The sequence below is a fragment of the Peromyscus leucopus genome, chromosome 10 (assembly GCF_004664715.2).
Source record: "Peromyscus leucopus breed LL Stock chromosome 10, UCI_PerLeu_2.1, whole genome shotgun sequence".
Taxonomy (NCBI): Eukaryota; Metazoa; Chordata; class Mammalia; order Rodentia; family Cricetidae; genus Peromyscus; species Peromyscus leucopus.
This window is the reverse complement of record NC_051071.1, coordinates 3,623,113-3,648,414: the sequence shown is the minus strand read 5'-3', so window position 1 is coordinate 3,648,414 and position 25,302 is coordinate 3,623,113. Positions and strand designations below refer to the sequence as shown.

At 40.7% G+C, this 25,302-nt stretch overlaps 1 protein-coding gene across 7 annotated transcripts in view; it reads left to right on the top strand.

Annotated features, from left to right (window-relative positions):
- Asb3 (ankyrin repeat and SOCS box containing 3) overlaps positions 1-23,026 on the top strand; it is a 162,228-nt gene extending 139,202 nt beyond the window's left edge. For all 7 annotated transcript variants that reach the window (XM_028860873.2, XM_028860877.2, XM_028860874.2 and 4 more), the window contains one exon: positions 21,610-23,026. In XM_028860873.2, the coding sequence (XP_028716706.1) occupies positions 21,610-21,815 (206 nt within the window). In that variant the 3' untranslated portion in view covers positions 21,816-23,026. The remainder of the gene's footprint in view (positions 1-21,609) is intronic.
- The last annotated feature ends 2,276 nt before the right edge of the window (positions 23,027-25,302 follow it).

Genomic DNA, 25,302 nt, shown 5'->3' with positions numbered 1-25,302 from the left:
ATTAGCAGGAAATGTGGGGTAGCAAAGAATAAGCAGTGCCAGCAGAAACAGGATCTTCATGATGGAGGTTGATGGCGAAGTTTGAGCTTGAGCGGGTTATCTTGATGCAATCTTCCAGCCTGAGGAGTCTTTATCTTGTGGCAATTCTGTAGTGTTCTCTATCTCTAGATCTGCCAGCTAGGTGGGGGTGTGATGAATCCAGGTGTCGATGCCTTCCACCTTTAGGGCTGTTGGAGTTGTCAGAATTGCAGTGTATGGCCCCTTCCAGCATGGCTTGAGGGTCTCCCTTTGATGTCTCTTCAAGTAGACCCGGTCTCCAGGCTGAAACTTATGTGGCACAGGTGGCAGAGCCATCTTATAAGTGGCCCTCAGGTGAGACCATATGTCCTTATGCACGAGAGCTGCAGCCTTGGGGGAAACAGCCAGGTTAACATCATCAAACTCAGCAACAAGCTCAGATTTTAAGTTAGGCAAAATAGGAGGGGGCCTCCCAAACATGATTTCAAAGGGAGTTAGCCCCAAGGTATAAGGTGAGTTACGAGCTCTATAGAGGGCAAAGGGGAGGAGAGCCCACCCAGTCGCCGCCAGTTTCCATGGTTAATTTGGTAAGGGTCTCTTTTAGGGTCCTGTTCATGCACTTGACCTGACCAGAACTCTGGGGCCTATAAGCACAATGTAATTTCCAATTCGCCACCAATGCCCTTACCAGGAGCTGTGTTACCTGAGAGATGAATGCTGTACCGTTGTCTGAACTCAAGAGGGTAGGGATACCGTACCTCAGAATGATGTCCTCAAGTAGCTTTTTGGAGACTGTCTGAGCAGTCTCATGCTTCATGGGGAAGGCCTTCACCCATGTAGAAAATGAATCTATAAATACTAAAAGATACTTGTAACCATATTTGCCAGGTTTTACCTCAGTGAAGTCTATCTCCCAGTGGGAACTGGGTTTGGTTTCTCTAAGTCTGGTTCCAGGATTTTTGGGTTGGTTGTCTGCATTGGTGAGTTGGCAGGCATTTCTCAGCTGTTTGCTTGATCTTGTGTTGAAGGTCAAAGATTTTTAAATGGGACTGCCTTATCAGATCTTCTGTTTTCCGGATGCCGAGGTGGGTAGACCGGTGAATGTGATGAAGGAGGGCTTCAGCCAGCCTCTCAGGCATAATGAGTCTTCCATTGCCAGTCATCCACCAGCTTGCTGGCCCTTGAGGCTGGCGTGCCCTTGGTAAGTGCTGTATCATGCACAGGTCAGCAGGGTTATAGGTTGGATTCTCAGGGAGGTCTGGTGGTCCTGGTCTGGTAGCGTCAGGGCCAGGATGTCCATTGTCTATTCTGCAGCTTTCTTTGCTGCCTGATCTGCCCTCTGGTTCCCTCTAGCCATTGGTGTATCAGTTTTTTGATGTCCAGGACAATGGATAATGGCCAATATGGTTGGCATCCACAAAGCTGCCAGCAAGTCTAAAATCTCCTGTTTGTTTTTAATAGTCTTTTCCTTAGCGGTAAGGAGCCTGTGTTCTTGGTAGATGGCTCCATGAACATGGACCATGGCAAAGGCACAGCGGCTGTCTGTGTACACATTTAGCCTCTTTCCCTTTGCCATCTCCAGCACCTTAATCAAGGCTATCAGCTCAGCTCTCTGGGCGGAAGTCCTAGATGGGAGGGCCATTGCCCAAACATTTTCCTTTTCTGACACCACAGTCGCCCCTGTGTACCTTTTGCCATCTCGTATAAAGCTGTTCCCATCTGTATACCATGTGAGGTCAGCATCTGGCAAAAGTTGGTCTTGTAGGTCTTTTCTCAGTCCATGTACCTGGCTCAGGATTCCTTCACAGTCATGTAGTGAGGCGCCTAGCTCTGGGTTGGGGAGCAGGGATGTGGGATTTAAGGCTGCACTTGGAAGAAACCAGATGCGAGGGGGATTAAGGAGGAGGCTTTGGTAGTAAGTCCCTGGAGCATTGCTCAGCCATTGGTCAGACAGTTGTTTGAGTACTCCCTCAGTGGTGTGAGGGGTGGTGATAAGGAGCTCTTGGCCCAAAGTGTACTTGTCAGCATCTTTGACCAACAGGGCAGTGACTACAATGGTCATTAGGCATGGGGCCACCCTCCTGCTACTGGGTCAAGTCTCTTTGAGAGATAGGCCACCGGCCTATTCCAAGATCCTAGAGTTTGAGTCAGGACCCCTCTAGCGATGCCTTTTCTTTCATCTACATAGAGATGAAAGGATTTGGTAATATCTGGCAATTCTAGTGCAGGTGCTGAGAGGAAGGCCTTTTCTATCTTATTGAACTCCTTGTCCTCAGCCTCAGTCCATTGTAAGGGTTGATTACTTTTGTTGCCTCATATAGTGGTTTAGCTAGTTCAGCAAAACTGGGGATCCAGAGGCGGCAGAAGCCAGCTGACCTGAGGAATTCTCTAACCTCTTTCCTGGAAGTGGGGGCAGGTATTTTGAGCACAGTCTCTTTGTGGGCTTCTGAGAGCCAATACTGACCCCCTTTGAGGACATATCCCAGATTTATGTCACTTTAGCTTGGCAGATCTGGGCCTTTTTAGCTGATACTCAATACCCCAGGCTTCCCAAGGTAGTAAGCAAATCGCCAGTGCTTACCTTACAGTCCTCAGTGTCAGCTGCTAACAGGAGATCATCCACACACTGCAGCAGAGTGACCTGCAGATGTTCCCTCTGGTATTCCCTGAGGTCCTCATGTAGGGCCTTGTCAAAGATGGTTGGGGAGTTCTTGAACCTTTGGGGCAGCCTAGTCCAATCAGTTGTCCATTGTATCCCTTCTCAGGGTTGTGCCACTCAAAGGCAAACAAGGGCTGGCTCTTTGGGGCTAAGGGCAGGCTGAAGAAAGCATCTTTAAGGTCCAGTACCGTATACCAGGTCCTCGTGGGAGGAAGTGAGCTCAAAAGGGTGTATGGATTCAGTACAGTGGGGTGTACATCTGTAACCCTGCAATTGACCTCCCTAAGATCCTGCATGGACTGGTAATCATTTGAGTTTGGCTTTTTATCGAGGAGCAGGGGAGTATTCCAGGCTGAACGTCAAGGGATTAGAATTCCCAGTTCCATGAGGCACCTGATGTGAGGGGTGATTCCCTCCTTTGCATCCCAGTACATGGGGTATTGCTGCACTTGGGTTGGGGGGGTGGCATCAGGCTTAAGCTCAATTAGTATTGAGCCTTGATGTTTTGCCAAGCCCATTACCCCAGTCTCTGCGAATGCCTCTGGATACTGGGCTAGCCATGTGGTCATGTTCTGAGGGGCAGGTGGCAACTTTTGGTGTAATCAATATTCATCCTCAAGCTGGAGGGTGAGGATTTGGATTAGCTGTCCCTCCTGATTTGTAATTGAGATTCCATTTTTATTGAAAATAATCTGAGCCCCAATTTAGTAAGTAAGTCTCTTCCTAATAAGGGATAGGGACAGTTAGTTATGACCAGGAATGAGTGGGATACCTGGCCCATTCCAAGATCCACTGTTCTTCAGGTAGTCCATAAATATTGGCTCATACCTATGGTGGCCCCCTGCACCCAAGACTTTTTCTGAGAAAGGTTTCCTTAGGATTTGATTAAGATTGAATGTTGAGTTCCAGTATCTACTACAAAATCAGTAAGTTTACCCTCCACTCTTGAGTGTTACTGGGCTCAGGGAGGGGTCCAAACCCCTTCTCCCCTAGTCACTGAAATCGCCTAATTCTGCAACCAACACACAGTAGGAATCTCACCCTGGGTCATAATCCTTGTGCCTGGGGTTTTTAGGGCATTCTTTAGCCCAGTGTCCTGTTTCCTTGCACATTGGTCTTTCCTCAGTCTCGGGAACTCCCTTGAGTGGTGGGTCCTTACCTTGGCCTCTGGCTAGGTGTCTCAGTTGGCATTCCTTCTCATCTGGATCTACTGCAGTGGCTGCTAGGAGGATTCTTGCCATATTTTGAGTCTGCTTTGCATTCTCTGCTGCCATAACCCTCATCTGTTTTTCTTCCAGGGTTTCTCGGTTGTTTACACTTTCTGAGCTACAGTTAGCAGCTCCTGGATGCTCTTTTCTGCAAGCCCATCTGTCTTTTGTAACTTGTGTCTAATGTCAGGCGTGACCTGATTAACAAAGGCCATGACCACTGCCGATCTATTCTCCTGGGCCTCAGGATCCATAGGAGAGTATGTCCTAAAGGCCTCCATAATCCATTCTAAGAAGGCCGATGGAGACTTTGTCTTTTCCTGTTGTATACTACTGATTTTGGCCAAATTGGTGGGCCAACGCGCAGCCGCACGGAGACAACCCCCCCCCCCCCCACCGCATTAGAACCTGGTGGTAGACTCAGAGCCTCTCCTTACCTTCTGCCAAGTTGAAATTCCAATTAGGATGTGTCAGAGGGAAGCCTTGGTCTATTAAGGCAGGGTTGACAGTCGGGTTTTCATCAGGTCCTGGAACCAATTGTTGGGCTTCTATCAGAATTCTCTCTTTTTCTTCTGTGGTAAACAGAATCTACAAAAGCTGCGGGCAGTCTTCCCACGTGGGATGGTGGATAAATATAACTGAATCTAAGAGGTTAATAAGGGCCCTCGGATTATCTGAGAAATTGGGGTTTTGGTTTTTTTTAATTATAAAGACCACTCATGGTGAAAAGCCAATACTGCATCCATTCCTTGCCCTCATCGTCCAATGGGCCGACTGCTCTCAGAGGGAGAGTGACAGAGTCGACTGCTGGGCTCGCCCCCTGGTGAAAGGTGGGCTTCCCAAATATCCTGCATCCCCCTGGGCTCCCCTGACCACCTGATCGGTTGGGGGAGGTAGCCGGTAAGGGGGAGGTGAAAAAAGGAGTTCCTTCTCTGTACCCCCTTGCAGCACAGGGGCAGAGGGTTTAGGGTTCTCTCGTCCTTTGTCTTCCCATAAGGCAAGGACGGTCTTGTTCATTGATCCTGTGGAGACAAAGGGTTTTAACCAAGGGAGAGGGTATGCTACCAGGTCCTCCCAAGTAACTATGTAAGGAATCTGGTCTGGGTGTCCAGGTTTGCCAAAAATCCAGCCTTTTGTCCTAGAAATGATGTATGAGTCAAAGGTTCTCTGTATTGGCCACCCGGTTCCAAATGTTGGCCATTCAGTCTCACAAAAGATGGTCAGTTTACCCTTTTTAATAGTTTCCAGTCCTTCTCTCTTTGCCCTATTTCTACAGTCCTGAAAGTGGTCCAGAATCAAGGTTAGGGGAGTAGGAGTACTCTTAGTCTGTCTCATTATGTCAGTCTTGTCAGTCAGGTCATAAGTCAGAAAGAGAACAAACAGAATTATAGCACACAAGTACATACAGGACACAGGACTACAAATAACACAAATAGAACTGAGATGCTGCTGCCAGCTTCTAAATCAAATTCAAATTGCAACCAAAGGGGACGTCAGTTCCCCAGCTTGTGGTACCGATAGTAGGCACTTACAAGTCTTGGCTTACTTACAAAAGGATATCCAAATGGCCAAAAGGCCCACTTACAAAAGCCTACCTACAAAAGGATATCGAAACAAAAGTAAATACAAGTAAACACATGACCACAGAAAACACAAGAGTAAGCACAGACACACGTACCAGCCAGCTCTTCAGGAGGCTCTATGGGGCAGTGGTCCTGGTGGGCTTGGGGGATCTGGGATGAGCCCCCAAATGTTATGCCCAGATTGTGGAGACCCCCCAAAAGGCCACTACAGAGACCAAATCCCATAAATAAAAGCAAAGAGCCTTTATTTCAAGCTCCGGGGCTTAGTCCTTCTGTCTGTCTGATGCAGTGATGAGAGCAGAGAGCCCTGAGCCCAGGCAGGGTGGGATTTTTGTCATAGCAGAGGTTGGGGTGAGGGGATTTCCAGGGTTCAGGACCCTGATTGGCTGACAATTATCTAGGGTATCTTGGTAGGAACGGGAGATAGGTGTGTGCTACTCTCAAGGACATCAGGCCACCTTATCTAATGATTGGAATGCTAGGTACTTCCTCATCTCTGGGTGGTATCAGCTTAAGGCTTTTCCTGGATCTGGGTGTTGCCTGCCATAAGCCAGTCTCAGAAGCTATGTCTAGGCCCCTAAGCCTGTCATGGCTGCTGTGTGGTCAAGCTATTTTGGGGCCCCTTCACAGCCAGCATGAACTGACATTTGTTTTGTTCATCTTAGCCATTCTGACAAAGAAGATATCAGTGAGTAAAGGTCAAGATAGAATATGTGTTGCTGGTTTATAGCCACATTAGCTATAAACAATCACCTCCTGTGGTAGTTTGAATAAGAATGGCCCCCATAGGCTCATAGATTTGAATGCTTGGTCATGAGGAAGTGGTGCTACTTGGCAGGGGTTAGGAAATGTGGCCTTGTTGGATTGGGTGTGGCTTTGTTGGAGGAAGTGTTTCACTGGGGCTGGGCTTTGGGTTTTTTTTCAGAAGCCCAAGCCAGGCCTAGTTTCTCTCTCTACCTGTGGATCATGATGTACTCTGTGGATCAGAACTCTCAGCTACTCTCCACCACCATGTCTGTCTGCATGTCACCATGCTCTCTGCCATGATGATAATGGACTCTGAAACTATAGGCAAGCTCCAGTTAAATGCTTTGTTTTATGAGAATTGCTGTGGTCATGGTATCTCTTCACAGCAACAGAACACTAAGACACCTCCCCTGTATCTGTCTTTCTCAGTTCCCAGATTCAGGCCTGAGGGTGGTGGGGGTTAGACTGTGATCCTGCAATCATATACATAGGGAAAAACACAGACTTAGGAGGAAGTAGAGGAGCATGAAAGGAAGGGATCAGGGCCCCAGTGAAGCCTTAATTTTAGTGGATCTATAGTCCAGGATACAATCCATTTGGTGGTGGTGGCTGTGGCTTCCACTTTCTTTACCTGGGTGTGTGGAGTGGAGAGAATTACTATGTAGGTCCTTTCCAAGTTGTTTTCAGTGCTCCCTTGGCTACCTGCTTGTCCCAGACAGTATCTCCAGGCTAAATAAGGGGAAACTGGTGGTAGACCCAAAGGTCAGCTGGCTCTCTTAGATAGTCCAATGAATAGCTTTTATGGAGGACTGGGGCGTGGGTGGGTGGGTGGTGGTGACTGTAGTGACTTGAGAAAGGAATGGTAAAGAACTTTGCCATTCTGCTGGTCTTTGGGCTGGGGAAGTATTGGGGGAGATCTTTCAAACATCATCTCACAGTGGGTAAATTCCCTCCTGTATAGGGTGTAGTGGGCCCAAAACAAAGCAATCCTAATCCTTCATGTAGTGCCACTCCCTGATGACTAAGCATTCGAATATATGAGCCTATGGAGGCCATTCTTATTCAAACTACCCCAGGAACAGACTAGAGCCAACTAGATATAAACCCACACAGCTATAACCATCTTGTTCTTGACAAAGATGCTAAAATCATATTGGAGAAAAGACAGCCTTTCAACAAATGAGGCTGGTGAAACTAGGTATCCAGCTGTAGCAGAATGAATTGAGACCCCTATTTCTTAACCTGTACAAAAAAGTCAGTTCTGAATAGGCCAGAGACCTGATTTGAAGACCCGAAACTGTGAACCATTAGAAGAAAAAGTAGGAGAAATACTTCACGATGCAGACAGGAGGCAGGAACTTTGTGGATAGCACTCCAGTTTATCAGGAAATAATGCTAATAATTCACAAATCACCCTCATGAAATTAAATGCTTGTGCAAAGGAAACGTTAATTGAGTAAAGAGATAGCCTTCAGAATGGTAGAGAAATCTCCAATCTCTCTACATCCATTGCAGGATTATTTCTAGAGTATACTAAAATGAACCTCCCTAATAAAACCAACAATAAAAAATAATCAAGAGATTAATCCAGTTAGTAAATGGGCCAAAAAACAATTCACAAAGGTTGAAGTACAAATGGCCAATAAACATGGGAAAATGTTCATCCTCTCTAGTCATTGGAGAAGTGTGAATTAAAACTGCTTTGAGAACCCATCGCACCTGTTAGAATGACAGTTATTAAGAGAACAAATAACAAATGATGGGAAATGTGGGCAAAATACTGCTGGTGGGAATGTAAATTATTCTAGCCAATATGTGAATCATTATGGAGGGTCCTCAGAAAACTGGAACTATATTCACTGCATGTTCCAAATATGCTGTTTGTATAACCTGAAGGACTTCAAGTTATCTTACCACAGAGATACTTGTACATTAGTTGCAGCACCAGTCACAATAATGAGATTATTGAAACAACCCTTATGTTCAACAATAAAGGACTGTATACAAGAAAATGTGGTTCATATACACAGTGACGTTGTATTCAGCCTTTAAAAGAGTGGAATTTTATCATTTGCTGAAAATCTTGATTCTCTTGGAGGTAATCTTATTAAGCAAATTTAAATCTGCCCCCTGAAAGTTAAATATTGTATGTTTTGTATGTACATGAATGTAGAAGCAAAGCTGTATAGAAGAGCACTAATTGAATTTTATAGAAGAGCACTAATTGAAAATTTTAAATGCCCCAGTAGTAACACTGGCTATAAGTCAGATCAGGCTGAATTAGTAAGCCCAGGTTTAATCTGAGCAGTGCATTCCTGGGTGTTCCCAGGAGAGAGGAGAATCTATGAGGGGAAACCATGAGGGGAAGTTTTGGGCTGGACCTTAAATACCCTCTGGGGATTGGAGCTGCTGTGTGGTGGGCTTTCTCAGTGGCAGGGTTTGGAGAAGGCAGCTCCAGCAGATAGCCCCAGCATCCCAACCTTTTTGGGTATATATGGATGCAAGTTCAAGTCTGGCTGCTTCCTGCTGGCAAGGGACCAAGTGGGAAGGGAGAAGTCGTTTAGGGTCATGCTCAGCAGGAGGTGTGAGTGTCAAGCATTCAGTTAGCTGCCATTCTGGAGACTTCAGGAACCTGTTTCTTGAGGAGGCAGAAAAGGCAGATTGCTAGGAGAAAAAATAATTAACACTAGTCCTATGAATGTGGCTAGCCATGGGAAAAGTGATGTGGCTGCCAGAAAGAATGAAATGGAGATGTGCCCTGGTTGTACAGAAGAGGCAAGGATGAGTGAGTCAGACATAAGAGCAGATACGCCTTTGAGTTTGGAGGACTGGCACAGCATTGATGCCCCAGGAGCTTGGGGAAATAGCACACCAAATCAAGGGGTGATGTGTTCCAGGAGTACCAGAGCCATCACATCTACTGTTTCCCTGGAGGTTAGGAGTAAATCCATCCTGTAAAGGTGTCCATAAGAGTTAAGAGATAACAGAGTCTTTTCATGAATGGGCATGTAGGTGAAATCAACCTGTCGGTACTCATCTTGTTGGTGTCCTCAGTTGGTGCAGGGGCTGGCATATCTGGAGGACCCAGTGCAAGTTAGCTTTGGCATGAGTCTGGCAGGAAGGATGGGCTTGTGCAGTAACCTGCAGATGTCTGTAAAACAGTTGGAACAGATTTATGTCTTGCTGTCATAGCAAAAGGCTATGACCTTGGGTTAAAAGGTATGAATATTTTTTTAGGGCCTGGACTCAGTCCAATGAAACACCTTTAAATCTATTTAAATTTACTGACTGGAAGTGGCTGAGTAAGTGAAGGAGGAGGAGGGAGGCTTCCATACCCTCCTTAATGCTACCCTGTCTCTAAAAGCTGGGATCAGTAGAATCCACAGAAATATAAGGACTCCTGAAAACTGTAGTCAGTGCTCTATCAGTTTATCAAAACTGCATTTATCAGTGCTAAAACTCTGAACCTCTGAAGTTACATCTGAAACTGGTTTATCCTGTACCATGAAATATGTGAATGAGGCAGACCTGTCTGAACTTTTAACAGGAAACTTAACTAATGAACTAATGAGCTACCCAGCTGGTTGTAGCCTTGGGGCTGGGGGAGAGCTGGTATACTGGCAAATCTATTAGCACCCTAGTTATTAAATGCTATCAGATCTGAGGATAAATAAGCAGAAGTGAGACAGCTTTCAGTTACCTAGACAGTCCCAGGTTTCTCTGTGGTTTTTGAGGGACAGGACTCCCAGAAGAAGCACCTGTCTTCATCTGCCCGGCCCAGAAGATCTGACAGTTTTTCCTGTGGGTTAGGAATTTGGAGAGGATGACCTACCTTGATTTGGCATTGTGAGACTATCCATCTCACAGTGTCCTGTTTTCCAGTTTGGGCAGAGTCTTGGCACTGCTTTAAAGTGCAAAGCTTTTTTTTTTTTTTTTCCGTTTGACTGGCTTGCCACATTTAAGGCAAGCTTCTTTGTGGACATTCTTCCATGTTCCTTGGAGGAAGAACAGGATACAGCTAGGATCTGGCATGTGTCTATGAGAAACTTTTTATTAAAATGCCATTTCTCAGATCCCTGAAGCATTTGAGGATCAGGGTATAATTTTCTGTTGGTATATCTGAACTTGACAAATGTTGCTTAACAAATGAGCTAAATCTTGACATACAGTTTCCCAATTAATTACAGCTTAGCAATGTTGGTAGAAGCAAGAGGATTCAGTCTCTAGTTTTCAGCTGTGATCCTAAGACATAATCATAAGGCAAAACCAAGTTTTAATATTGCAGACAATTTAGTGTTTTTAAAATCAATATTGAGGGGTTTACTCTTAGGTTACAAAATCTGACTGCCAGCAAGATATATCCCTGTACATGAATGCATGAAGGTGCAGCTTAATACCTCAGTAAACCAGCATTGTTTTAAATCCTATCTTTTATAAATCTTTTTTTTTTAAGGACATGACAGGAATTATCCTACAGAAATCTATCCTAATCCAAAAATAACTTGGAGACCTAATGTCTTCTTAGTTGGACCCATCTCCCTTATTAAAGATGGTGTAAAGTCATCTGACCTCCCTATTTCTTAGCCAGAATGGCACCTGCCCACCTGTTGTAAAGTGATAGCAGACCATGTGGTCACCCTCACTAGAGATGGTGGTTGAAGTCATATGACCTCTTTCTCTGACCTTAGCCAAAATGGCACCTGCCCACGTGGCTGGCTGTACTTAATTAGGGTAGTAAAAGACCACCTGTTGTTCTCCAGAACAGTTTCATCTGGAGTCACAACCCTTACAGATTTTAAACCATACCAAATTTCTTGGCAATATTTCTTTATATTAAGGTAGAACAGCATAAAAAAACTTTTCTATGTCATCAAATCAGAGCCCATACAACTAGTTGTAATAACAGCTGAGCTATTACCAAGACATATGTAATGTGCAAACCCAGGCATCCAAGACCAATTAAAAGCACACATGCAAACCCAGGCATCCAAGAGCCATTAAAAAAACATACTGTGGCCACACACATTTTCATTCATACAAATGAAATAGACAAGACTTTTTAACAGAAAGACGAACAGAAGTGTTTTCTGGGAAACCATGTTAGATGACCAACTTAAAAACCCTAAAAGAAGAGTTTGGAGTATAAAGCATCATAGGAGAGCCTACCCATGATGGACAGCTGGGCATTTTCACCCATAGTGCAGGGCTCAAAGCAACAGTGCTTCATGCGCCAGAGTCCAGAGGAGAAGGAGCTGTGGAGGGAAACTGGAAAAAAAAAAAAAAAAAAACAAACAACACTAGATCTGCCCAAGATCAAAACAAAGCCCAAATGAACAAGTGGAGGACTTGGAAAGAGACCTTTTTGGGAGAGAGAGAAGGTGCAGCAAAGCTCTATCTAGCACACTAGAGTGGGCAGAGAGGGAAGAGCATGGGAACTGACAGGAGCAGCTGGTGGAAGAGCAAGAGCCATGCCTAGAACACAGCCAGCTGCAGCTTAAGCTGTGGGTTTCCCAGGCTGTTGAGTGAGGGGGAGAAAACAATCATGTGCTGGGCATGAATCCCAGCATGTCTGGACCAAACACTGATTGGGTGTGCAGTCAAGACATTTGAGGTCTCTTGACTCACTGGTGCCTAAGATCTTTGTGGTATTTTGAAAGTTACAAAATGTTGTATTGATGTTTTCTACCTTGAACCTTAATAAAAGCCTTTTGGTGTATTGTAGAGAGGTGAGGTTTTACAATTCCAGATGGGATCAAAAATGTCACACAATCAATAGTGGCTTCTCACGTTACTACTGGATGACGCCTCCATTTATTTCACTCATTGCTACTTTCATACCAATCATTCTTCAAAATTTGTTTTCCTGCTTATATTAGTTACCTTTCTGTATGTGTGACCAAAAATATCTGAGGTAACAACTTAAAGCTGGGAATTATTTATTTTGGCTCACAGTTCTAGAGGTTTCAGTCCTCATGGTGGAGAGAGTATTGGAAAGCAAAACACCTCATATTGTGACTGTCAGGAAACAGGCAATTTCATTGACTGCTCTAAAGTTTCTTGAAAGGTCAACAGTCTTATCATATTATATTCACAGCATATCTAATCATTCTTACACACATTTGTATGTGGAAGCTCAACCACTTGTATTTAAAATAAATTGGGGGGTTGGAGAGATGGCTTAGAGGTTAAGAGCACCAACTGCTCTTCCAGAGGTCCTGAGTTCAGTTGCCAGCACCCACATGGTGGCTCACAACCATCTGTAATGAGATCTGGCACCCTCTTCTATTATTTACATAATAAAAAAATCTTTAAAAATAAATAAATAAATTGGGCTAGTCTGCATTTGTTAGGAGAGTCCAAAATGACTTGTCTACCTGACACCACATTGTAACAACATAGCTATTGGTGTGATGAGACACCATAACTACGGCAACTCTTGTACAGGAGAACATTTCATTGGACTGGCTTACAGTTCAGAGGTTTAGTCCATTATCATCATGGCAGCACATGGTGGGATGTAGGCAGACATGGTGCTGGAGGAGCTAAGAGTCCTACATCTTGATCCATAGGCAACAAGAAGTGAACTGAATTAGGCATAATAAGCATAAGAGACCTCAAAGCCTGCCCCACAGTGAACACACTTCCTCCATTAAGGCCGCACCTACTTTAACAAGGCTAAACCTAATAGTGCCACTCCCTATGAGCTTGTGGAGACAGTTACATTCAAACTATCTACTTCTACACACGCGTGCTTGCGCGCACACATACACACATATATATATATATATATGGTAGAATTGTGTTCCCCAAAATATTGTGCACCCTAATAAACTTATCTGGGGTCAGAGAACAGGACAAGCACAATATTAAATATAGAGGATAGGCAGTGGTAGCACATGCCTTTAATCCTAGCATTCCAGAGGCAGAAATCCCTCTGGATCTCTGTGAGTTCAAGGCCACATTGGAAACAGCCAGGCATGGTGACTCACGCCTTTAATCCCAGAAAGTGAGCCTTTAATCCCAGGGAGTGAGGCAGAAAGCAGAAAGATATATAAGGTGTGAGGATAAGAAATTAGAAGCTTTTTAGCTATTTAAGCTTCAGACTTTCGAGCAGCAGTTCAGCCGAGAGCCATTGGGATGAGGACACAGAAGCTTCCAGTCTGAGGAAACAGGATCAGCTGAGGAATTGTCGAGGTGAAGAAGCTGTGGCTTGTTCTACTTCTCTGATCTTCCAGCATTCACCCCAATAACTGGCCTCAGGTTTGTTTTTTATTAATAAGACCCTCTAAGATTCATGCCACACATATACACTTTTATTTACTTACCTAATAATACATGTTATTCTGTTATGTAATGTATGTATTATATAAAACATACAGATAACTTCCACATGCACACTCACACACATATATACACTTTTATTTATTTATCTAATATTACATGTTATTCAGTTATGTAATGTATGCATTATATAAAACATACTGTCTAAGTAGAAAAGTTACACATAAGCAAATATGGAAAATAAAATCATGAATTTGAGATAACATATTTTGTTTGAATTTATTCCCTGCAGTTATCTTTGAATGCAAAATATATTAACGAGATAATTAACACCAGTCAGTTATTGACTTTAGATATTTCATTTTCATTAAATTTTTCAGCAGTGTTAGGTAACTAGTGAATTTAGCCCCAATGTTATCAATCATTTTTATATGCAAATTGATAAATATTTTTAGATGAGCAAAAGCTTTTAAACTTTAATTTAAAATCCTTATGATTCTTATCCAGATGTTACATTATACTTACGGATGCCAATTCTAATGGTACCATGAAGTCACATGTATTTTGTATATTTCCACTGTAATTTCCACAACTGTACATATATACACTACCTTGACAGCATTTCTAACATGACTATGAATTTGGTTGTTATAGGTGACTATTAACCTGCATTCCTTAATTATCCTAAACAGTTTGTAATAGTAGCTTTTATGGACTAGAAATTTACATTATATTTTAAAATGATTTGTATAGGCACAATATCTTAAACAAGAATAGAAACATATACAGTATGTTAAAACAAAACTAACCTTAAATTTGTATCAATATACAAAAATTCATACCCATGTAAAATATTTGAGACTAGTAGTTGGTTTTTAGTTTAAAAGTAGATTTAATACTCTACCCTTTTATTCTATCATTCTTATATCCCTTTTTTATCCCCCACCCTCCCCCTTTCAACATTAGATAGTAGATAAAGAAGGATAGAAGAAAGAAAAAGAAATCCCTTAATTTAACCTTTGTTTACTTTTCCTCCCTAACTATGACCAATAACAACTCAATCTCCCTAAATGATGATGAACATCCATAGCCCACCAAATGTCCAAAAACCATCCACCCCACCTCTTGGAAATGTGGCTGTCATGTTCTTCAAATTACTTCCTACTATCTGGAGGTGATAGCATCTTTACATGGCCCTGAGAAAATTGGGACAATGGTCAAGTCCTGGGAGAGCTAGCTGTATCATTTGTTGTCCAGCCTTTGTGTGATGAGAAAGTGCAGGGTTTTACTGAAGTCCTGGCTGGAGTAGTCTGTGAGGCTAGACCATCTTAACTAGCTGCTTTGAAATTGTCCTGAACAGTTTGTAGTCTGAAACCGATCTTTGGGTGGTGTTTGTCAGCTTAATGGCATTGTCACAGTCCAGGTAGATTTTTTTGTTACAGTGCCTCATCATCTTCTTGGAGACCTCAAAGGTCCCTATAAGGAATTTTCACAGTTCACTGCAGAAAACTTAAAACATTTAAAATGCTATATATAGCAGATCTCCAAAAATTTAGAGAACTACAATCTATTAAAGTGCATCCAGACTGAGTTCCTAATTACTTGCTTCAGACTCAAACCCCAAGATATGTACAAGAAGCTAGATGAAGCTTATTTCTAGAATTAATTAGTAATCTGTATGACTACTAATATCCCAACAGAAAGTTTGTATATATGTACATAGTAATCCTATAGATTTTGAGATAATATTTATATCTAATATTTATATTTAAAACTTTAGGGAAAGTTTTCAACAGTTGAAATAAAACAAAAGGATTATGAGATTAGTGCAAATATTCCTTAATTTTGGTTTTTTCCTGTTCCATACATGAAGGATTTTTGATTTTCCTTTTTAACACGCATGGATGGGTTTAGAGAAGGAGAGAGCCATGCTTCAGCTGCAGAGTCAGCTTTGATTTTTAATTGAATTGGGGTCATGAAAAGATCATTTGCCTTTTATGTTTGTAGAGAGCAAAAACAAGCATTTCGGAAGATTTATGGAATTCTACCCTGTTAGAGGTGGTCTATACCATTAGGCCAATTTACTCCTCTTCTAGGGATATTTTCTCTTGATGATTCATCTTTCTTCTTTAGCTATCTCATTTGTCTAATGGTTTCTAGATTTCTTAGTTGGATGCTTTTATTCTGGAAAGACAAAAACAAAACTCTGACCCAACCCTAACTTTGAGGAAAGGGTACAAATGTACCCTTATACTTTCCTTGACTTGTTGCCAAGTGTGGTAGATTGTAATTGGCCCCCATAATCTCATAAGGAATGGAACAATAGTTCCCAATAGGGAAGTGTGGTTTTATTGGAGTGAGTATGAACTTTTTGAAGGAAGTGTATCACTGTGGGGGAAGTCTTTGAGATTTCTTATGCTCAGGATATGACCCAGTGTCTCAGTCAACTTCTGTTGCCTGCAAGGTGTAGGACTCTAAGATATTAAGAGGTTCTGGAAAATCTAATGACAATAGCATATAATTCTGATTTTTGAACTGAATCATAAAGGTTTGAGCCAGTTTACTTATTTTTCCTGACTTATAACCTGCCTTTCCTGATGGATTTGCTTCAGTATAGAATGCAGGGGCTCCAAAAATTGGTGTTCTGTTTACTATATGAGGCAGAATCCAATTAGTTCTTCTTATAAACTGAAGTTTATTGCTTTAGGAATATTTGTTTCTAATCTCTGCAAAAAAATTACTTCAAGCTCTTTGCCAATGTTCATTTTCTGCCCATAATGAGGCAATTATCAACATTAGCAAAAGCTACCACAATTTCTGCCTGGCTTATTCCTGCTAATTGACAAAGTCTCAGTTTTCCTTTCAGAATCAATTCAGAAACCTTTTCTACATAGGTCGTTAATTTTTTTACTCTTGTTTGTGTGGTAAAAATATCCATTCTAAGATATTATCATCTCACTACATAAGAATTCCTGTGGGAAAATGAGTAGAAAGTAGCATGACTAGGATACAATCAAGCTCTGGATCCAAGTGATCCACGTTTGTATCCTGTAATTTTTTTTTCTACTAAAGCCAATTCTCAGCCTTAGCTGATAATTTTCTTGGACTATTTAAGTCCTTATCACCTTGTAAGATTTGAAATAAATTATTTCGCTCTTGAGTAGTTAATTGAATTGTGGGCCATAGCCAGTTAATATCTCCCAGCAATTTCTTAAAATCATTGAGAGTTTGTAATTGATCTCTCCTGATCAATTTTCTGTGGTTGCATTTATCTGTAAACCTATCTTATATCCTAAATAATTAATAGAATCTCCCCTTTGTATTTTTTCAGGAGCAATTTGTAATCCCCAACAAGGTAAAATTCTCTCTACTTCAGCAAACATTTTTTTCCTAAGGTATCTGCATCTGAATCAGCCAGTAAGATATCATCCATATAATGGTGAATTACAAATTGAGAAGCTTTATGAATTATTTCTAATGCTTGTTGTGCAATATAGTGACACAAAGAGGGGCCTTTTAACATTCCTTGAGGAAGAATTTTCCATTGGTACCCTTTAACAAGCTCAGAATTATTGTAAGTAGGCACTGTGAAGGCAAATTTTTCTCTATCCTGTTCTTGTAAAGTTATAGTAAACAGTCATTCAGTCGCTATAATATTTTATTACCTTTAGGTAATAAAAAGGCAAGGGAATTCCAGGCTGTAATCCAGTTGGCTGAATCACCTTATTTATAACTTTCGGATCTGTTGCCATTCTCCATTTTCCAGATTTCTTTTTAATAACATATATAGAAGAATTCCAAGGACTGGTCAATTTTTCTATATGTTTAGCATTTAGCTGCTCCTGTATTAGCTGTTCTAGTGCATGTAATTTTTCTGATGTCAACAACCATTGTTCCCCCCACACAGTTTTGTTAGTTAACCATTTTTAAAAGTTGATACCTTTGAAAGACCAGTCGCTGTTGTGCCCTGCTTATGTACAATGTGAAGAGTCTGCAACTGTTCTTGATAATACAAATATTTTTCTCAGAAGTATTCTTTATTTTATGTTTTTTTTCTGAGATTGGAGGAATGTTAATCTGTGTTTTCTGTTGCTATAACAAATCATGCTCCCATAAATTCATTGCTATGTTAGCCACACATGACTTTAACTTTCCTCTCTGCCTTTCTGGCCCTATGCACTTGAGGCATCTTACACTTTGTTTTACCTGAGACAAAGTTCCAATACCTAAAAGCTGAATATTTACCTTCTGAGGATGCCAAGGTTTTGGTACAATTATTGTTATATCTGTCCCTGTGTCTAACAAACCCTCAATTTTGATGCCATTTATGTGTATTTTTAGCTTTGGTCTGACTATAGCAGTTTGGCAAAATACTTGTTTTCTGGTGTCTCTTGAAAGTTTTTTCTAATGAAGTTATTATGTCCTTAATCATATCCAGAGCAGTATGATTTTTAACAACAGATATTAAGTCTTTTAATTGTGTTGTGAATAAGTTTTTCCAATGTTGACAGGGAATTATTGAACCAAATTTGATATTGGGGCCTGCAGGAGGGCCCCCCTCAGGCATTTCCCAAGAGTGTAGGGTTACCTTGCCTGTCCCTTGTTGATCTGCATTCATTAGTGGATTGTCAGCCTTTTCTACACCTTCTGCATATTCTAGACCTTCTAGGGCCTTCTGTTTGGATTATCTCTATAAAAAGCTTTGTTTTTAGGAACACCTTGCCTACAATCCTTTTTCAAATGGCTTTGTTTACCACAATTAAAACATCTGATATTTTGATTTTTCTTAAAATTTTTAGAAATTACTTCTATCTAAGCAGTATCATAAGAGTGAGATCCAATATCAGCCATCTTTCTAAATCATTTATCTATTGGTCCTGATCTTACTTTTAAAGGCCTAATCACTCTTTTACATTCTGAATTAGCATTTTCAAAAGATTCAATTAATATCCATCTGACTTCTGGATCTGATACTATTCTATTTACAGATGATGTCAATCTTTGTAAAAAAAATCAGTGAAGGCTTCTTTTGGACCTTGTATAATTTTAATAATTGACTCATAACACTTTCCTGATTCTTCAACTTGTCCCAGGCATTCAAAGTTGCTAAGTGACATAAAGTCAAGGCATAATTATTAAATTCAAACTGTCTTTGCAATTCAGCATATTGACCTTCATCTAGAAATGGTCTTGGAAAATATCAATTGCTTTAGCCCTATTTCTTTGTTTTGTGGCCTTAACTTCCTCTTTCCACCCTGTTCTCCATTGTAAGTGAGGACCAGCTTCCAATATTGCTGATGAAATCTTTCAAGTCTTGTGGGATAATTCTGTTGTGATTTGCCCATGAATTTAACATCTGCTTCACATAGGGTAAATACATACCATATAAAACTACTGCTTCTTTAAATCTCCTCAAATTTATGCCTATAGGATTCCATTTAACTTCCTGATAACCTTGGGGTGTCTATCGTCTCCTGGTTGTTGTATAGTAACTGGATAAACTAAGGTGGTTTTTCTAATAATCTTGGGCCACCCCTCTTCAATTTCATCATGTGGTGGCGTGGTAGGTTCTTGTCTAAATTCCTCTGTGTCTGAATATTTTCTTATTTTCATTAGTAGGTCTTTCTAAGGCTTGTATCTTAGTGGTCAAATTTTTCTTATTTTTATTATCAAGTCTTTCTACAACTCGTATCATCATATTTGACACAATTATCAGACCACTTTTTATATTTGACAGAGGAAGCCAGATAATTATAATCGGTATTATGTCAATCTCAGCTAAGTTTTTTATCCCCTCATCTACTGTTTTCATTTTCAAGCCATCCATAGTAGCACTATACAGGGTACTAGCACTCTGCATTGTGATATTTCCCATTCTTTTTTTTTTTTCTTTTTTTTTTTTGGTTTTTCGAGACATGGTTTCTCTGTGTAGCTTTGCGCCTTTCCTGGTGCACTTGGTAGTCCAGGCTGGCCTCGAACTCACAGAAATCCGCCTGGCTCTGCCTCCCGTGTGCTGGGATTAAAGGCGTGCGCCACCACCGCCCGGCGATATTTCCCATTCTTAACGTGGGAACGATTCTTCTTTTTAATATTACCCAACTCTCTACTTAAGGACTTCCCAGGTGTCTCACCAAATTTGCTGACTTCTCAATTTGGTGGCAGACTCAATCACCACCTGTGATTTCCAAGTGTAAACCTGCTTTCTGGAGTCCCTGTGAGTGGCAGCAGCCAACTGATGTGAACTCTCCTTTCATGTGGTGGTGCTGCATGTTGGAGCACCAAAATGTTGTTTTTCCACTGGCACAGCGGTTATATCGGAATCTACTGCTGTTTGAGTCAGGAACTGCAGCAGTTACTGGCCATACTTCACAGACAGCTATGTTCCAGTGGATCTGCCACTGCCACCAAATAGTTTTTTTTCCCTTAAGATTTATTTATTATGTATATAGTGTTCTGCCTGCATATATGCCTACATGCCAGAAGAGGGCACCAGTTCTCATTATAGATAGTTGTGAACCACCATGTGGTTGCTGGGAATTGAACTCAGGATTTCTGGAAGAGCAGTCAGTGCTCTTAATCTCTGAGCCATCTCCAGTCCCCAAATGTAGTTTTTAACTAAGTTTCTATTGTTCTATTTACCAATAAAGACTCAAGAGTCAGAGGCTGGGGTGAAAACTTGCTAGTTCAGAGAGGTTGAGGACCAATTAGCTGACCTTCTGTCTTCATCATCATCTCAGAAAGAGAGCATCTTTTTCTGTTGCTCCAAAAAGACCACCACACTCAAAGTCCCCGTCCACCTTACTTCCTGTGCCTCTCTATCCTGTTTCTGGTCTTCTTCTGACTCTCTTTGACTACTTTCTGTCAACTACTTGCTGTCTCTGCCTTCTGACCCAAGGTTGATTTTATTTAGTTAACACAAACGCAAACTTGAGGTTCACAGTGTGATCATGGTAATTTATAGCAGGGGCTGGGGCAGATCAGTGGTAAAACATGTGCTTAGGAAGCATAGATAGATAGATAGATAGATAGATAGATAGATAGATAGATAGATAGATAGGTTGATCAGTGGTAAAAACATGTGCTTAGGAAGCACAGATAGATAGATACATACATACATGATGGATGGATGGATGGATGGATGGATGGATGGATGGATAGATAATTGTATTTGTATATGCATGTTTAGCCTGGAGTAAATTATATAAAACTAGAATATTTGTGAAATGCATGGGTATGTGGCATAGAGTATACTCAATGAATGTTCTCTTTCTGTGCGAATTTTGAAATTTAATTATTAGAAAGTATTTATTATGTGTGGATGTTTTTCATGCATGTGTGTATGTATACCACATGCATGCCTGGTGCCCATGGAATCCAGAAGAGGGTTTTGAAACTTCTGAAAGTGGAGTTAGAAATAGTTGTAAGCCACAGTGTTGGTGCTGAAAGAATTGAACCTGGGTCCTTTGGAAGAGACTTAGCACTCTTAACCTCTGAGCCTTCTTCCCAGCCCTTGAAATTTCATTTTATGTCACAGATGCAAAGAAGTAATGTTCAGGCTGCACATCCATTCACTTAATGTGTTAGGTTCCAAGACCCTTTGCAATGAAACAGACTAAGAGGGAAGTAGCAATTTCTGTTGTGAAGTTTCTTAATTGCTAGCTTGTATCATCAGATCCTTAGAATTTAAATAGTTATCTTTTATGGATCTAGATGCTGAGTGTGTGACCAATTAAAGGGAAAGCAACCAGGTAAGGTTAAGTGAAAGTTTCATGTGATCATCCTGACCTTTGAAAACAATGACTAAGCAACATACTATTTCTCTTTTATTATACAGAGATGGGTTGGTTGCTTACCTTAGTGCGTTGCTAGTATGTGTGTATTTAAATTCATGATTGTGTGCATACGTGGAGACCAGAAAAATATGTTAGCCTGTCACTCTGTGCCTTGTTCTTTTGATACAGGGTTTCTCCCCAGTGATTACCCTCCTCCCCACTCCCCACCCCGCACCCCCTACAATCTCTGGCTTTTACATGGTTTCTGAAGTTCAAACTCAGGTCCTTATTCTTTTGTTCAGTCCACTGTCAGTTAAAATTTTGTTCCTTTGTTTCTCCAGCCTGTATTCCATGCCTGACCCATCTCTGTCGTTTGGAAATTCGGGCCTGTCTAAAAGCAGAACACCTTCGTTCTGACAGTTTCATCCATCAGTTGCCACTTCCCAGAAGTCTGCAGACCTATTTGCTCTATGAAGAGGTTTTAAGGATGAATGAAATTACAAGACCAGCAGCTATTCATAATAGAGGAATCAGTGAGGCCACCTGACAGCTCATTTTTTAGTTTAGTCATAAAAGGTGACTTGTGTGGTTGTTTGGACTTGGGGGTAATAGGAAATGGTAACTAGTCTTCCCAATTCCCCTCCTCCCCAATATTGTGAACCTTATTCATCCTGCTTTACATAGTTTTGTCTCCAGTGCACTTTGTTGTATAGTATTTGTTTCCTTGACCATTTTCTGTTTTATTATGCTAATAAGCTATGATGCTGCTATAGTGCTAGATGTGACATCTTTCCACTTAAGATTCATGTTCACCTGTACTCGAAGCTAAGGATGGAAGTCACAAACTTCCCAGGAAGAATATATAACAACTGTGCCTTTCAATCACTTACCATTGTTATTATTTTATTTAAGAATTAATATCGCCTGTGTTTATAAAAAGAAATATTCCTGTGTTTTCATAGTGTTCTTAATTCAGACATATTTATGAGGTGTTGTTATTCTTGCATTTTCACATGTAAACTCAGGGCAAAGGTTTTTTGTTTTTTTTTTTAAGAGCATAGATTTCAGTCATATTGCTGGTCTCCCACTTCCTAGAGCCTTTTTTTATACTTTTTGCCAAAAATATAGCCCATTTTTAGTCTTTAGCAAAGACAAGAACACACCTAAATTCAAAGGCATAATCAATATAAAAAATGTCATTTTAGAAGTATTGTACTCCACTTAGAATATTAATAAGGAAACATAAAAGGAGCATTGCAGTCATTGTGTGCTAAATATAGCAATCAGGCTTCATTCAGCTCCAGAAAAAGAGGGCAGCTTTTTTCCTATGAATAGCCAATAATATTCTATTAATACAATATTTTTCCTTCTTAATATCTAGATGTATTTTTAGAACATTGATGAAATAAAGACCTCAGAATCCTGCCTTGTAAGTTTTTACAATTGCTTTATCTAAACCTCAAGTCAAGAAAAATCAAACATCATCAAGACATTTGTCTGAGAGACTTGAAACTAGCCTTGGGAGGAAGATACTAATGTGTTGCAGTCATGATAGGCAGCATAGGCTGGTTTCTACAGGAGGCAGGCCTTCATTTCTTCATAGCAATCTCCTGTGCTTAGATAGATTTTCTGGGCTCATCTCTGACTGTCTCATCTCTTACATTCAAGTCTTGTTTGATATGGATATAAAGTTTGGTATTGAAAAATGAGGCAGAAATTCTGATTAGTTCAATTTAATAAAGATATTCCAAAATTGTATGCACTGTGTTGTCTTTTTTAAATAGTGTGACATTTATTTTTCAAACTCTGTTTCAGGTTTTGTTTTTGGTCATGGCCAAATGTACACAGAATTATTTTAAAAGATATGTCTTTTAATGTGTTTTGTTTGTGTTCAAATGCATTACAAAAATCCAGTTTTCCATAAATTATCATTGAGGTCTTATTTTTGAAGCCCTAAAAATCAATAGAGATGGCCTGTGGCTGATGAATTTTTGCCTTTACAGCAGCAAAAAGGTGACAAGCATCCCATAGAAATGCACTTTGAACTTGATCTTTTCCTAGGCTAGCAATACACAGTTTGAGATTCTCTTGAAGTCTGATGCCAGCCAGCCACGTGGTCAGGAGGATGGCTGTAGGGGGCATGAGTATTCACAGATAAACACTGGAGAAACTAGGAATGTTAAACATTCAGGCTTATCTCTTCAATGGAAGGGATGTGTATACCTGTTTTCCCACCCAGAAGGCTGGGAGTGGATATTATTAATGACCTGATGACCTTGCTACTTGTAGTTTAAACCAGAGTTTAGTTCCCAATACCCATACAGAGTGGCTCACAACTGTAAATCCAGCTCCCGGGATTCAGTATTGTCTTCTGGCCTACAAAGGCACCTGCACACACATGGCATTGTGCTCACACAGACTCATACACATTTAATAAGTAATAAATCTCTAGGAGAAAAAAAGAAGCCTTTGGTTCTTACTGATTTGTTTTTGTTTTTGAAACAGGTTCTTGCTCTGAAGCTCAGGCTGCTAAACTCATTATGTATCCTGACTTGGCTCCAGATTTGCAATGATCCTCTTGCCTTAGCCTCACCATTGTTGGGATTATAGATATGAGTCATCACACCTAGCTAAGCCCTTGGTTTTGATGTTGATTAGTGATTATTATGTTTTGGGTCTAGAGTGGCCCTGGAAGGTCCATGTATTAAATGTTTGCTCTCTAGTCTGTGGTGCTTTGGGGAAGTTTTAGGAGATAGACCATTTGGAGGGATATTGGAACTCCTGTCTTCTGTTTCCTGATATACATCTGAAGTATATCTTTGTTCTACTTACCATCATAGGCCCAAAGCAACAGATCATGGATTGAAAATCTCCCAAACCAAAATAAAACTTTTCTCCTTTTAAGTTGGCCATCTTAGGTGATATTTTTCAGTTGTGGAAATTTGACTGATAGAGTGATTTTTTTTAACCTTATTGTATGCAATATTTCTTTTTGACATTTTTTACATTAAAATACTATTTTTATAACTTGTAAGGACTCAGTGAAGAATGTAATCTTAAAACATGCAAAAAGTGAGTTGTGATTACAGCTTCTGATCAGAATCATATGTCTGGTTACAAGAGCTTTAACCTTGCTCCACTTGCATAGAGGTGCTTTAGTATTTAGTTTAAAGTTCTGTTAAGTACCAGGTGTTGATAAGAATCATCTAGTTACATGAAGTTTAAACCCTGCCCCACATGCCCAGTGGTGCTTTAGTATGTAAAGATCCAGTGAATGCCAGGTATAGGATATCTCCATACATGTTATTGACTAGTCAGTGAGGCCCCACAAAACAACATAAGGTATTTCATTCTTCTTGGTTGCCTACTATTGCTAGATAGACCCTGTTGCTAAAGACACCACACACTTTGGTTGCTGGACGTACAAAAATCAATTTCAAACTCACTTGGAATCTACCTTCCTGACAGCTAGATTTCATAGTATCCAAGGTAGATATTCAGACCACTTGTGGAGAAAAGTCATCAGTGGACTTACTCAGTGGTGTACCGTTTATGCTATCGTGCTGATCTGCTATGGAAGATACACATCATGTCTACCAATTGTTTTCTGCTTGGACTTCATGTACCATTCCCATCCCAGTCACATGTAACCAAGGTATCAGGAGTTGCATATGGGTAAAGCTCAGACTAGGAGATCCCATTACTTAGGTCTTTATGACTTGAGGCAGTTATTTGAAAACTCCTGAATTCTGATGAGAGCTAATGTGGACCTCAGGCATCTCAGGAACACATTCCCTTTGGTAGGAGGAGTAATTAATTTACCTAAATAAATATGGGCACATTTGACATCTTACACTATCATAATAGTTCTATAATGCCATTTCTATTCTTTTTGTCATTTATCATAGAAAATGAAAACAACAACAAAACACCTAAGGAAAAGTTAGTATCCCTGAGTATGACTTTTCAGGTTTTATATTTTGTTTTCTTTCTTTTTTCCATCATCAAGGCCCAATAGCTGTTTTTGTGTTTTA